This window comes from Fukomys damarensis, unplaced genomic scaffold (assembly GCF_012274545.1).
Source record: "Fukomys damarensis isolate Sample0158 unplaced genomic scaffold, DMR_v1.0_HiC HiC_scaffold_7, whole genome shotgun sequence".
Taxonomy (NCBI): Eukaryota; Metazoa; Chordata; class Mammalia; order Rodentia; family Bathyergidae; genus Fukomys; species Fukomys damarensis.
In genome coordinates, this window is record NW_022900919.1 from 15,294,290 (window position 1) to 15,310,283 (window position 15,994).

Sequence of the window (15,994 nt, forward strand, 5' to 3'; positions counted from 1 at the left end):
TAGAAGCTGTTACTTAGCCTCAGGAGCACTTGTCTACGTCTCCTCGTGGTCTGCAGGATTCTAAATCATAGCAAAGCCTGGACTCACAATCCATGGCTTGCCAAACACAAGCCTGAAGTGCGCTGCTGGCATTATCGACACACTCAAAGAGCCTAATAAAATTCCAAACGGCTGGCTTCTCCCCGTTTCACTCTCCGAAGAAAACCAACAGTAAAGGTTAATGTTGCCAATCTCAATCCGCAGAATATAGTTTCTAAAAAGATCTGGGATAATAAAATTGTTCTAGCTGAACCCATGACCTTCTCTAAAAGGGCTGCTCCCTCACTACAGGCAAAGAAGAGGGACAGCAGCATAAGTGGGAAAAGTGGGGTGGCTACACCTGCGGGGAGGGAGGGATGCCGGGATCCTAGCCCTTCGCCACCCCCACCGGGGGCATAACTGTAGTGTATAAAACACAGCTGTCAAAGCCCCACTTCCTGGGAGAGGAGGGCTGGAGGAGATGAGGGTTGAAATCCTTTCAAGTGAAAGGAAGAAAAAATGAAGGGACAAAGAAGGAAGAGGGAGGGGAAAAGAACAGGCTGCATGATTTCTAAAGAGATCTGTGTGTTGAAATTAACAAGGTGTCTCCGATATTAGAAGTCCTTTAGAAAAACAAGGCCACATACAGGAGCTATTCAGGAATATAAGGAATAAGATTAAGGTCAGGCAAAGTTGTTTCGGTACAGGAGCAACAGAAACAAGGGCCGCGGGGCCCGTTTTGACGCAGCGGCTCACCGTAGTGTGGAATGATGCTCCAGGCCACGGCAGATGCGTAGATGCCCCCAGTCATCCAGAAGATGCCCAGCCAACTGAGGTGTTCTCCTCGCTTCTCTCGAGATAAGAATTCAGAAAAATAGGCAAAAACAATTGGTAGAGAGCCCCCAATACTGCAGAGAGAAAATGTCAGAAAGACAATCGGGTTAGGTACTGAAAATGGTCATAGAAGAAACCACGCTACCTGACCCTGAGGTTCTGTGGTGAAATAAGCTAAGAATCTGGAGGTGCAGCCAGGAAGCTCCTCTCTGCATGTGGGTTATTTGACTTTATTCACCAACTCTACAGCTTAATCCTAACCTTCACTCTTTCTAAGGTTCAAATTTAATATAGTATCGTGAAAGTCCCACAAAAACTCAGTCCAGGGATTCTGGAGGTAGCACCCAGAGCTAGAGTGCCACGGCAGATGGGCAGTTGGTCTAGGAGGGGCTGGCTCAAGGTCTAGGAGTCATACCCTATGCCCGAGATGAGTCTGCAGAACAGGAAGGCGCCATATCCCTGCACAAAGGAGGACAGCGAGGCGAAGGAAGCATTGACAGCCAGAGACATGCTGAGAACTCTCTTCCTGCCCAGCTTATCAGCCAGGCCACCCAGGATGAAGGCTCCCGCCATCATGCCCAGGTAGACTATTAGGCCTGTGAGGAAAAGGAGAGAGAAAGAGGGACAGGGAGAGAAGACTAGACATTAGAGGCCATACGAAGTCTAGAAAACCTCATGTTCAGTTTCACCCCATCCTAGAAACTCTTAAGTCACAGACATAAAAGAAATGGAATATGAGACATTCGTAGCAAATCAGCAATGCCATTGAAAGGTGACTTTTTACAAATGTTCCAAAAACAATAGCTTTGCTGGGCTTACATATATGCACACATACCAACAGAGGTCAACCAAAACTAGGATAGATGTACCTTTCTTAAAGATTATTCTTTTAGAAGTATAGTCCGAAGGCAAGGGAAATGCTGTAATTTTATTTGTAAACAAGAAAAGCATTGGTACTAAAAATGTCTTCATCTGAGGTGTAGTGTTTAAGGAAACAACTTTCAGGGTAAAGTGTGGCAGCATGGGTAGGAGAAAAGTGGGACAGAAAAACATGTTGCGGATGAAACACAGCAACTGCCAACGGGACTAGCTGTCATTTCACACTCATGAAGGGCAGTTTGCAATCTGTGTAGTATAATTTGTACACGATGTGAAGTAAGTATACAATTCCATTCTTGTCTGTGTAGATAACCATTTATTGAAGAGATTGTCCTTTCTTCCTGGCATCTTTGTCAAAGACCAATGACTATATATCTGTGAATTTATTTCTGGTCTCTCAGTTCTGTTCTTTTGATCCATATGCTTTTATGCCAGTACCATGCTGTTTTGATTACTGTAGTTTTACAAAATATCTGAAATCAGGCAGTACCTGATGCCATCATCTCTGTTCCTTTAGCTAAGATTATTTTGACTGTTTGGTGTCTTTTGTGGCTCCTTACAAATTTTACAGTTCCTTTTCTATTTCTTAGAAAATGCAATTAGAATTTTTTTCTTCTTTTTCATTGAGTTTATTGGTACCTTTTAGGTATGCAGTACAGTTACATTCATAGTTAGGATCTTGTACCTTTCTATGATGTATCTTGGTCCTTATTTTTTCCCCATTCCACTGCCCTCCCTTCACCCCTTCACCCTTCCTTATTTACAAAGACTTTGCTTCCATGTTTTTCCTTTTCTCATACTTTTTATTTCCCCTTATTTCCTTTCCCCTCCCCTTCCCATTTCCCCTATACCTTTAGCCCTTTTCTTCCTATTTCACATTATCAGTTATACAATTTGGATCTTATTTACACTTTTAGTTTGTCACACCAGTGAAACTATTCGGAATTTACACATGTGTCCTATTTATTTCACATAAGAGTATGGCCTCAATATGCATCCATTTTCCTATAAATGACTCTAGTTTCTCATTCTTTTTTTTTTCTCATTGAGTTTATTGGTACATTTTAGGTATACAGTATAATTATTCACCATTGGAATCTTATACCTTTACATGACAGGTCTTGGTTCTCATTTTTTCCCCTTGTCCCTGCCCTCCCTTCACCCCCTCTCCTCTCCCCATTTACAAACACCTTATTTCAATTTTTTCATTTTCTCATATTTTTTTTCTTTTCCCTTATTCCCTTTCCCCTACCCTTCCCACTTTCCCTACACCTTTAGCCCTTTCCAGTTGTTGATTGTTTGTGCTAGTTCCCATGCTACTGAGGATTTGTTCATAAAGTCCTTTCTTATGCCAATGTCTTCAAGAGTTCTAACTTATCTTCCAGCAAGTTTAGTGTTTCTGCTTTAACATTTAGATCTTTAATCCACTAGAATTTTTTTAAATAAAGGAACTTTGAACATTTTTTATTAAGACTTATTTTTAGGTATGTCAACATTTTTATTCTACTGTTGAAAAGCTTTCGTTTACAAGAAAACAACTGACTTTTGCACACCAACTGTGAGTGTAACAACCCTGCTAAACTATAGGTATTACCTGAATTGTGTGTATATGTATGTGTATTTATACACATATATATATACATATATATATATATAATTGCACTAATATGTAAAGATAATTTGCTGCCTCGAAGAGGGAAAATAATCCAGAAAATTACAATGCAATAACTTATTTAAAAATACACAATAACTGTCATTTTAGACATGTTTGTAGTTATATAAATATACAATCATATCTGGGAATAGTGTAGCCATTAGACAACTTTAAATTGAATTAAGAAGTGAGATACACTTAGATTGGCTTGGGATCAAAGTGTCTTCATCTCAACACAGGTTGCTGTGAAAAGTAATAATTTGGCAGAGATCTAACACATAAAAGAGGATCAGTAAATATTGGCTCTGATTTTCTTTTTATGTTTTCACAGCAATACGACTCTTTTATGTTTTGTACAACATGGACTAAAAACAAGGCTTTAGCCAAAAAAAAAAGTCTAACTGTTTCTCTTCAGGCCTTACCCTCGTAGAGAACTATAAAGCAACTTGCTATAAAAAAAAAACTACACATTTTAGTCAAATGAGGTATGAGCCCAAGTGTTGATCAGTAAATTAATGATTAACAACCTTAAAGTATCACATTTTAAGAGGTAACAATTTCAGAGAAGCCACAAGAACCTGAAATAATTTAGCAAGTTAATATATACATATGTATATTTTTATCAATTATAACATAGCCATACAAAGCATTCACTAGAAATATAATTCACATATGTAAATACTTTACTTTTTGCCCCTTTTATATCCCATTTTTGACAAATATGATGGGACCCAGAAAAATAATATGGATGCATTAGTTCTTTTTTTTTAATTTTATTGAGTTTATTGGCACTTTTTAAGTACACAGTACAGTTACACTCATCATTGGGATCTTGTACCTCTACATGACGGATCTTGGTTCTCACGTTTTCCCCATCACCCTGCCCTCCCTTTAGCCCCTTCACCCTTCCCTATTTACAAAATCTTTGTTTCAATTTTTTCCTTTTCTAGTATTTTTTCTTATCCCTTATTTCCTTTCCCCTACCCTTCCCACTTCCCTTACAACTTTAACTCTTTTCTTCCTATTTCACATTATCAGTTATACAATATGGATCTTATTTACATGTTTAGTTTTTCACACCAGAGAAACTATTCAGTATTTACACATATGTGTCTTATTTATTTCACTTAAGAGTATGGCCTCAATAATGGATGCATTAGTTCTAAAAACTAGTTATTTTACAAATGAAATAGATACAGTCATCTATACCTTCTCTTGAATTCCAAATAATGAGGTTTGCTAAACTGTATTCTTAGAATCAACTTAAATAAACCTTTGTTCAATTTGGATGAAATGTACACTTTCAATGGTTGATAGTCTAGGTACAAAAAGTACAAAATGACTCACAAGTCAAAACATTTTATACAAAAGGAATAGTTTTAATCAAACCTAGACAATATCAAAAAGATTTTTTTTCTTTTTTGTACCAGGGATTGAACTCGGGTCTTTGCGCTTGCAAGGCAGGCCACCAAACCACTGAGCTAAATCCCCAGCCCTCAAAAAGTATTTTGATGGGGACTGCACTACAGATCTTTTTGGATAGTATGGACGTTTTTAAAGTGTCAGTTCTTCCAACCCATAAATGCATATCTTTCCACTTATTTATGTCATCTTCATTTTCTTCCATTAGTGTTTTGTAGTGCACAGATCTTTCCTTGGATAAATTTGTTCCTAAATTTTTTATACTATTGTAAATGGCAACATTTTCTTGACTTCTTTTTTCAGATAGTTCACTGTTAGTATATGCAAACACTACTGATTTTTTTGCAGGCTGGTTTCCTGTTCTGCAACTTTAATGAAGTTGTCATTAGTTCTAACAGTTTTTGGTGGAATCTAAGGTTTTCTGTACTGTATAGAAGATCGTGCCATCTGCAAACACAGACAGTTTTACTTCTTCCTTTATGATTTGAATGGGTTTTATTTCTTTTTCTTGCCTAAACCTTGTTTGGAAGAGTTTGAGATGGACTGACATTAATTCAAATGTTTGGCAGGATTCACCACTGAAACTGGTTTTCTTTTTTAATTTTTATTTAATTATTTATTTATTTATTATACTTATCTTTTTTTTTTTTTTTCAGTACAAAGCATTGAACTCAGGATCTTTCTCTTGCAAGGCAGGTATGGTACCACTGAGCTAAATCCCCAGACCTGAAAGGTCTTCTTGTGATTGATCCAATCTCCTTACTCATTTTTGGCCTCTTCATGTTTCCTATTTCTTCATGACTTAGTCTTAACAGGTTGGATAATCCTAGGAATTCATCAATTTTAAATTATTCGCTTTCTTTGTATTTAGTATCCATAGAGATCTCTTATTCTCTTTTGTATTTCTGTAGTATCAACTGTAATGTATCCTTTTTTCATTTCTGATTTTAAATTTTTAGTAAGTTTACTAAAAGTTCATCCATTTTATTTATCATGTCAAAAAAAAAACCAACTTGATGCTGTAACTCTTACACTGTACTGCACTTTATAATAAGCCTTGCTCATATTTCTTAGCTCTGTATTAGTTCCTTCTTCCCTTGCTCATCTCCAAGACTACTTGCTAAATTGGGAACAGCTCCTTCCCTTTAAGAAGAAAAACAATAAAATGTGAGATTATCCCAAGTGAGAGAACATGCTCCAATAGAGGTATGTGTCTGGTATCATTAGAACGCTACAAGGGAGCACAGCTTGGGTAACCCTCACCCAGTGTGACAGATATCTGAGCTGCTCTTGAAGGACGAATGAAACTTAAGCAGATTTCCGCTGGTGATGGGGCAGTGCATGAAAGACAGCAACAGACTCCATGTACAAAGATAGAAAGGCAGAAAAGTTTGATGGTTTGGGTGACCACTAGTAAGTAGTGTAGTGTGAGGAGAGCATGGCTCATGGTGGGGGAGGCTGAGGAAGGACTAAGACTAAAATGTAGGACACAGGCCAAATCACAGTGTGTGTACATGTGTGTGCGTGTGTGTGCGTGCGAGTGTCACATGTGCGGTTCTGTGTGTGCATGTGTGGGTCCAGATATCAAATGAAAAGAAGAGAGAGAGTTACTGTAGTGGTTGAAAAACAAACTTTATACCTCTTTCCCTGATCCTGCCCTAGAGAAAAGCACTAGTATCTAACAAAAGTTCACTTTTCTTTTACTTCAGTAAAGGTATCTTCAGCCCTTTTTGAAAAGTAAAAGCCACCATTCTAGATCCATTTCTAGACTCTGGCTAGCCAGCTGCTCCCTGCCAGTCTGCCAGTAGAGGGCACTAAGGGAGGCTTCAAAGGTGGAGAACTGCTTCCAGTTCCAATAAATTTCACAGGACCGTACTTCTTCATCCAGACAGCAGCAATACCCTCCCATGACAGCAGCTGAATCCAGTTAGCAGGAGCCATGCTATGCCTCTTCCTCTCTCACACCAGTGTAAGGCAGCCAGCATCCCCTCTTCCCAGGTCTGAAATGTAGATCCACAGCCTCCTTCTCTGAGCTGCTCAATTATAATCAATTCAATCCCTTCTCTTCATTTCTGCACCATTATGGGTGGTAGCTATTCCCTGAGTCCACTACCTCAGGTATGCTTCTTAAAAACATTTCATCCATTCAGTTAAACATTTTTCATATCAAAACTTTCTCTTTTCAAATAACTGGTATAATCTATATCTCCTAGCTCTCCTCCAAATGATCTAGAAATGCAGGGAAAGTAGCAGATTTTAGAAATTAGGTATCGAATCCAAACCCCCCAGCTTTAGCAGATGAAGAGGCTGAACCCAAGGAGGACAGTGGTTCATCCAGACCCTGGACACAGCTGGGGACCTGCTGTCACTGCATCCCTGGCCTCCTGGTAGTTTCGCTAGCAAATGACCCTCACCAAGGCAACAGAGGAACCAGAGAGAACAAGAAAAGCCTCTCAAATGCTGTCTGTGGAAGCTAGAAAAGGAAGAGTGGAAGAAAAATGAGCCTATCCACCAGGGAAGAGAAATATGAAATTAATGATGCCTCTGAAATGGCCATGCTATTAAACTCATTTAAAATCTGTCTTTAGCAGAAGAAATTAAGACAATAAATTTTGAAAATTAAAACGCAATGGAGTTATCAAGAATTACTTTAGTATGAAGCAGAGAGGGACTAGTAAGAAATCTATCACCTTTCAATTCCACTCAACCAGCTGTGTGGTGTATATGTCTCCGATATACTGAGATTTTTAAGGAAATTAAAAACTGATTGCTACTTAGAGAGTAGAGGGGATGAAGGTGAAGGGAGAAGGGACATGGTGGGATAGGAAAAACTTTTAATCAGTGATCATACGACCTACGAAAAGGAATGCCCTCCTTGGAAGAGGGAGGAGCCAGCACTGATACCCTGAAAGGAAGAGCTGCATCTTGTAGAGCCAGAGAAAGTGTGGGTGGGGTCTTGGCTCTGTGATTACCAGCTGCAACCACAGGCGACCCATTCAGTGTCTCTGCCCATTGTTACATCTTTGCAAAAAGGAGACAACAGTGCTCCTCTTGCAGAGCTGTTAGAATGACATGAGCAATGGATGGTAAGTATAGAACAGGATGCCTGGCACAAAAATAAACAATCAACGAAAGCTGCTCTTGTTGGTACTGGCAGTACAGCTCAGAATTGTCTGTAGCCTTAGTAAGCCACAGGCTCAGAAAAGCAAAAAGAAGACGGTTCTACTTTAAGATCCAACCAGCTACACATTAAAGGAATCTGAGGAAAGATAATAGAGAATAGCAGAAGAGACTTGTTTATAGTAGCAGGCCCCTTAAATAGACCTCCGTCCCTCCCTGCTGGAGAAGAGCCAGATTCCAATAAAAAGCCTTCTTTGACTAAAATCGTTTGAAAGTTTTCTCTAACGAGACTTTAAGGGGGGAAAAGAAATTTTTTCTAATTCTTGTATTTCTTAAATTCCCAGATTAAATGTCATCTCCTCAGAGAAGCAACTCTGGCGTTCCAAACCAGGATTCCTCTAACTTCTTCTGTTTAGAGCCAAAGAAGAAACATGGTACTTCTAAATAATTACCTTGCAGATCTCCTAGGACCTCTGTCACATCTTTTCAGGCTTCTTCTTAAAATGTACAATGCAGTATGCCAAAATACTTTTAAATAGAAGGAATAAATTATAATTTCTACAGCACAAGAAGGTGACTACAGTTTACAGCAATTGATTTGTTTATTTTATAAAAACCTAGAAAATGGAGAAGGGAGGAGGGGGTGAAGGGAGGGCAGGGGTATCGGGAAAAAATGAGAACCAAGACCTGTCATGTAAAGGTACAAGATCCCAATAATGAATGTAGCTGTACTGTATACCTAAAATGTACCAATAAACTCCATGAAGAAAAAAAAAACTAGAAGACAGGAGTTTGAAGCTTCCCTATACATTGATATGATAAATGTTTAAGGATATAGAAATACTAATTATCTTATCTTTGAGCACCGTACACATGTATCAAATTATCACACCAGGAATACATACAACTCTTATGTGTCAAGTGAAATTTTTAAAAAGAAAATTATTTACAACCCTTTAAAATGTGTAAAAATAAAAGCAGGTCACATGTCTGTGGGTCATAGTTATAAACTGTTACTAAAACTTACGTTAAATTTTATTAAAATTTTCTTACTTTGAAAGACACATTGGCGTTAATCTGCCTCACTTGGACCACACTTATCTCACCGTTCTTCCCATTTTCTGGGAATCTCCTTTTGTGTCTGCAGTTACCCTGTCGTGGCTTACTTGATGCCCTGAATCACTTCAAAACATTTACCTTTCCTGGTCGTTTTGACTTTGGGGAAGAGACAGACGTCTCATGGGGCCAGATCTGGCGAATAAAGCGGATTCAGGCACAACTGTAATATTTTTGTTTGGCAGAAATTGCCTTAAACATTCTGAGTCGATTCAGGACACAGAGGCAGCACAAAAAAGACACAAAAGAGGACTTACAGAACTACTCCAGAACATCACATGACAGCATAAGTGTGTTCAAAGCGGGGGAGTATTTTGATAGAGATTTGCGGCAATGTGTCTTTAACCGTAATACAATTTTTAAATTTTTATTTAAATATTCGCTGTGATTTATGATCACATCTCCTCACAAAATTCAGTTATCCTTGCTCATAGTTCTGCAGCACCCTGACCCTGACCCTTTGCTTAGTAGCACACATCTCTGTGTGCTTAAATAACCGTTTGTTCAATGCTTGTCAAACTCCGTTGACTATCAACTCCTATAGGAGAGGCCAGAGCCCCTTCTGTCCGACTATAGTGTATGTCTTACACTTAGCACAGGTTAGGCATACATTAATATTTGATCAATCAACAAATAACATAAAATGTTATATTTGCAGAGAAAAATCCGGAACATATCCAACTCAAAGACAGCGCATTTTATTTCTGTCTTTTTCTATGTACAGCTTTGTACTGTATTGACACGTTTGAGACCATTCTATAACAGAAATTTCATAGTCTAGTTTCTCTGCTTCATAAATAACTCAGCAAAGGACATCTTTGTTCATAGACCTTTGTCTGTGTTTCTGGTTGTTTGCTCAGAATAGAGTCTAAGAAATGGAATCATGAGGTCGAGAGATCAACAGCACGTGCTTCCTAAGATGCAATGCCAAATTTCCTTCCAGAGACCTGGCAGATATCACAACCCTCTCACCAGCTCTGGATGATTTTCTTTGCATACAGATGTGTTATTTCCTCTCAGTCCCAGAAGCAGTGGGATGAAGAGATGTGTAATCAGACTGCACCGCTCATAGTGGTGATGTGAAAAAAGAGGCCCTGCATTGATAAACATCATTACTCAGCAACTAAGCAAAGACAAAGAAATAATTTCTAGCTTTTTTTTCTTGAATGCATAGAAATTAAAAACATTAATTATCCTGGAAGGGCTCTGAGCTCCCTTTTCCTGCCACCATTCAAATATTTATTTGATTGTATGCATATGCTTTACAAGAATAAAAAATCAGCATCCTCCAACTAAGCCATCTCTAGTCCACCTATAATTTTGAACAAATTATTCTTGACAATTCTCTTCCATTTCTTTGGACAAAAACTGTATCTTCTTGAAGGATAATAATATTCCCTTCGACTGGCACCTGGGATTCACAGACCCACAAGGTTAATCTACATGGGAATCCCTTACAGAAGTCTCACTTTGGTATCAAATCATGAAAGAACATCAAGGTATCTGTCTGCACACCCTACAAAGTCAGATACATCAGGTAAATTAGACATGTATGGCATATGGATGCTTGGAAACTTCTGGATAAGTAAGCTTTTGGGGGAGTATAAGTACTTAGCTGACAAAAAGTTTGGGTGTATTGTGTTTTCTAGTACAAACCAATCTGAAATCATCATATTAGGATTGTCTAGTTCTTCATATGTCCGATATAGTCAAGTGAATGATCTTCAGAACTACGGCTCTTTTCCAGTCTATGTAAGTGGAAACTCTTTCCTAAATGTCACATAAGTTACTTAGGAACACATGTGTAGAGGAGGAAGAAAAGATCAAAGAGATGTATGAAGTCTTTGCTGTGGGCTAGATACTTTGCTAGGTAATATATATACATAATAATTTCAATCTGTCATCTCAGCTTTGTGAGGAAAGTGCCTATTAATATCTTCATTATGAGGAAACTAAGGTCAAAAACTTTCCTCTCTGACCCTACCTATTGAAATATTTACATTTCCTATATCTGAAGGTTTGTAAGTGGGTGAGACACCAGTGCCCCAAACCATACAATAGCCCATGAGAAAAGATTCAAGCAGATGAAGGTAGGAGTGAGGCACTGATCACTCTTAAATATGGGACCTTCTCATCCACCCCTGATCCGTTAGCTCAGGACAAGCCATGACACTATAAAGCAGTAGAACTTCGCTCCCTCAAGCTTCTGAGTGTGATCCACAAGCTACCCCATCTGTAAACAGACTGGAGAATCTGAGAGAAAGAAGTCCCTTGCTTCCGATCTTTACATCGGGGGCGGGGGGGCTTCTTTCTCTAAGAGTATTTATGTTTAACTAAAGATACTGCAAGGACATGTGGAGACTTCGTCATCCCAAGAGGTAGATGATGAACCTCGAGCCATGAGACAAATTCTGGGCAAAGCAGTGAATTGGGAGGAAACCAAACCCGAGATCCCTGCTTGTGTCTTTGTTGGGTGCAGACAGGACACCAGAGAGGTTTCCGACCAGAGCTAACACCAGCTTTGGAGCAAAGTGCTGTCTGTCACTCCCCTTAATCTTTTCTTAAGAAGTAGTCCCCGAAGGTACTGTGAGAATACTGAAATTGCCTCTTTTTTTTGCATACTATCTCAGTAGAGATAGCTTAGAAAACAAAGCTTCCCTTTCGGCATCCAGAATAACTACAGGTGAGGGAGGTGAGAAGAGGTGTCTCCTGGGCCAGTGGACATGGAATGTCTCTGATTGCTCTCCTGGGCACTGTGGCCATGATTATTATCCAGTGGCACTCAGCGATGCCTCAGGCATTTCACTTAAGGCCAAGTGGTGGCTGCCACTGTGACCATTACAAGAGCCTTGTGTCTGATGAGATATAGGAGCAGTCCCAGATGGTGACAAGAGGGCCAATCATGGAGCACACTGTCACCCCAAGCTGAGCAAAGGATAGACGATAAAAGTTCCAGAGAGGAACCCCTTTACACTGAAGTTTGCTAATCCTTACCCTCTACATGTCAGTAGGTCTGGAGCAAGGATATGGGAACAAATAAATTGCAATCCTCTGCTTTCAGAAAACTCATAATCTAGCATAAAGTAGGAAAAATGGGGATGGTGGAGCAATGCAAGGGCCAGAGAAGTAACACAGCGAGAACTCAGGTAAGCTGATGACTGGAAAGAGGGCAGGAGCTGAGCTTGGCTGTCTTAGAACAAGAAGATAGTTGTGGGGTGGGGTGGGAAGAGGAGAGGGCATGTTCGAAATGACACCAAGGGTTCAGAAGATGACAAGGTTGATTGCTGGCTGGAGTCAGGCTCATGGGCTGTGTCACATCAGTCTGTCTGGAACACAGATGCCTTTGGGTACAATGACTCTGAACAGGCTGCCTTGTCGTTCCTGGGCATAATCTCCCATGGTAGGGGTGAAGACTTACAACTTAACTTGAAAAGACCTATTCTTATCTCAGGGGACACTTGGATATTTGCTATGACCCTTAGCCAAGATAAAGTCAGTGGAATCTATGATGTGTTGTTTAAAATTATAAACTCCACTGGCTACTCCCAGGAATGGTTTTCAGTGGTATAAATGGTCCATCTACCTGGACTGACCACATATAACTGATTGGCCAACCTGGCTTGACCATGAAACCCCCTGTGGGCACTGTTTTGATCTCTTTCAAAGTTAAAAATTTCTTTCACAGATCTCTAAAGCTCGATCTAGAGCAGGTCCATAAGCCAATAAGAGACACATGAGAAGTTCATGCCTGGACATCTCCTCAAACCTTAGTACTTGCTTACACTTTTTCTCTTTGTCCCACTGTGTTCTTTGCCTTTGAACAGAAGTCTTCCATGAGTATTCTCAGTAGAGTCTCTCAATGCTTCCAGATATCTACACTGATGAAATATATGCACGCTAGGATGAAAAACTCAGATGCCTAAGGGGCAAGGCAAGTGATACAAACAAATCAAGTTGGCCAGGCAAATAATACAAATAGTAAGGAAGGGTTGGAACTGAAAAACTGGGAAACACACTCACCATGTATAGGGACCAGGTACCATCTACCTGAGCCAGTTGCTGCATTATGCAAGACAGACCCCATTCTCATAATTTCAAAATGAGCTCTATATTTGTGTTGCTAAATAAAATCGCAATTATTTTCACCCACTCTCTGAGAACCTGTGTGTCTTTTTATTTGTATATGTTTCAATAGTATGTTAGGAAAGTGAACATACATATTTCTTAAATGTAGCTTGTGGATCAAAACTCTTATTGTTTTGTTCCTATGACAGTTACTCTTAATTTTCTAGTACCTTTTTAAAAATCAGGTACGGAGTGGCCCCTGGTTAAGTTCCACGCTCTTTCCTACCTCAGAGTCTTCACACTGATCTTACCCCTCTTACAGTACTCTTTTTTCTGATCTTTGCATGGCTGTCTCCTTCACACATTCAAGCCCAAACTCAGAGAACCCTTCCTGACCATCATCCTCAACAACCCTTTCATCCAACAAAAGGAATTAAAAACCAGATTAGAAAGCCACTATACAGTTTCCACACAAGAGGGTGGCAGCAGTAGAAGTGGTATGAAGTGGTTGGACTCTGTGTGTATGTTAAAGGCAATATCAAAAGGAAGAAGGGTATTTACAGCAGAGGCTGAAGGAGCTCTGCAGAGGAGTGGGTGGAAATAAAGAAAAGATTCAAGACCTGGGCACTGAAATAATTTAATATTTGTACCAACTGCACACGAGGAATGCAAACACTATGTACTGAGTCCGTGTACCACCAAAAAAGGAGGAAAGGGATCCAGGATGGGGTGAAGGGGATGAAAACAGGAATTCAGATGTGTTGCATACAGGTACCAACTTCCCACAGGGAATGTCAACTTCATTGCTGCACATGTTCTAACAGATTTAAATAATAGACAGACAGACAGACACCAGGCATGGAGAGTGTAAAAGAGCAGCTAGTAGCACAACAGGAATCTAGGAGACAATGGCAGCCCATAAATCCACCCAAGAAAGGAGTGGGCAACTGCTACAGTTGCTGTGAACAGGTCTGGACAGGGCTGCTGAGATCTGACCACTAGACCGAGCAATGGAGGCCACTAGTGATCTAGACAAGAACAAGTTTCTAAAGTGGTGAGGACTGGATCTTGCTCAATGGGGGCTTCTATGAAGATGAGAAGGGAGGGCTTGGATTTAGAAGAAATTACTGAAAAGAAAATAGAAAGATGGAGATGAGGTTAAGTCTGAAGAGTCTGCACTGAGTTGTGTGCTGATGGGAGTGATTCCATGGAAAGAGGGGAATTTGACAGTGAGTGAAAGGGGCACATTTAAATGTTAGTGTCCCTGGGAGGGGAGATCTACTGCCTAAATGAACAGGTGACCTCCTGCAGAGTCATGCAAGTGAGGTGGAAACAGGGGCAGTAAGAAAGGCAGGCATAGTGGGAAGAGCTGGGGAAACTCTTTTCTGGTTGCTCCTGTTGCTCTCAGTGGAAGAGGAACTGAGTTCATTAGCCTGAGAATCCAGATGAGGATGAGGAGCTGAGGAATGGAGAATACTAAACAAAGCATAAAAGAGCCATGGAGGAGTGGGAGAGGGAATGGGAAAGGGAAAGGGAAACCAGGGCTGACAGCCGGCCGCACCAATGGCCCTCTGAGCTTCTTGATCATGAATTGGCAAGGCCAGTGGCAAAGCTGTGTGTTTCTCATCAGCCCTGTTCAGCCACACACAGGGACAGACTGGTGAAGAGCTGGATGCAGTCCAGGGCTGGGGAACAGAGCAAAGCAGAGGGGCGCAGGGAAACGGACAGGGTGTACAGGGAGTGGTCACGATTGTGGATCATGAAACTGAAGCTCAGTGAAGAGTGTGATGCGGACAGGAGGGTGAAGAGACCGGATTTAAAGGAACTTGGAGGCCAGGATACTAGAAAGTAATTACTGAAATCATCAAGATTATATAGGAAATATGGTTGGAACATGACAGTAAACTTGGGATTAAGTCCTTGAGGAATGAGAGAACACGACCCAGAAGTCAGGAGGGGCCTGCCTCAAGATTGTTTAGGAAGCGACAGAATCTCTTGTCATCAAAGCGTCACTGATGACAAGAGATTCAAATGCAGGATGTTTTCATGAGGACAGAGGGAGAATGTTCTGGAAATGCCATGGAGAAGCAAAGACTAATGGTCCTGGAAGGGAGGGTGAGCAAGAAAATGGCCCCCATCTAAGACTAGAAGGTCTAAGTAATACCCTCAGAGGCTAAGGAGTTACAGATACAGAAAGAAGGTAAACGGCATTAGGAGAAAAGCTGAGGGAAAAAGGTTGGGGTGGGTATGTACAGCTGTATGAAGATGAGACTGGGAGACTCAGGCCTCTGGTGCTGAATGATACATCCAGGGACTACGTTCATAGTGAAATTGGGCCTGATTTTGCTGGCAAGGCTGATGGCTTTATGGAAAAAAGAAATGCTGGAGGTCCTATCAAAAGGACCTAGAATTCTGAATTTCCTTTCTTTTCTTTCCTGGCAGTGAAGGAGCAGAGGTTGGGGCAGAGACTGGGGAGTGAGTTATATCTTGTTTGTTATCAGTTTCTAAAATGCTAGCTCTATCGCTTCTCGGCCTTCTGGCTAAGATCAAGTGTAAAATGTTAGATCCGTGCAAGGAGGGACTCGTGTGCATTGTTCATCATAGAACCAGTGAATGAAGAACCAATTCTTTAAAGAGTTATTGAATAAAAGGAATAAATAAAAATTATGCAAATACTAGCTTGTGGTTATTGGATCTTTACTGTGTGCATTATCTTTTTTAACCCTCACAATTGTTCTATAGAACAAGCATTAATAATAATATCCTGGGCCAGGGATTTAGCTCAGTGGTTCCACCACCTGCCTCTCAAGTGCAAGGTCCCGAGTTCGATCCAGAAGAGGTGGGGGAGGAGGAGGAGAGGCAGAAGGAGTAGCAGAGGCAGGAGGG

General features: G+C 40.5%; 1 protein-coding gene across 4 annotated transcripts in view; it reads right to left on the minus strand.

Annotated features, from left to right (window-relative positions):
- Window positions 1-15,994, minus strand: part of Sv2b (synaptic vesicle glycoprotein 2B) — a 175,948-nt gene that overhangs the window by 37,431 nt on the left and 122,523 nt on the right. For all 4 annotated transcript variants that reach the window (XM_010621012.3, XM_010621011.3, XM_010621013.3 and 1 more), the window contains 2 exons: window positions 1,268-1,448; window positions 775-926 (listed from right to left, as the gene is read on the minus strand). In XM_010621012.3, the coding sequence (XP_010619314.1) occupies window positions 775-926; window positions 1,268-1,448 (333 nt within the window). The remainder of the gene's footprint in view (window positions 1-774; window positions 927-1,267; window positions 1,449-15,994) is intronic.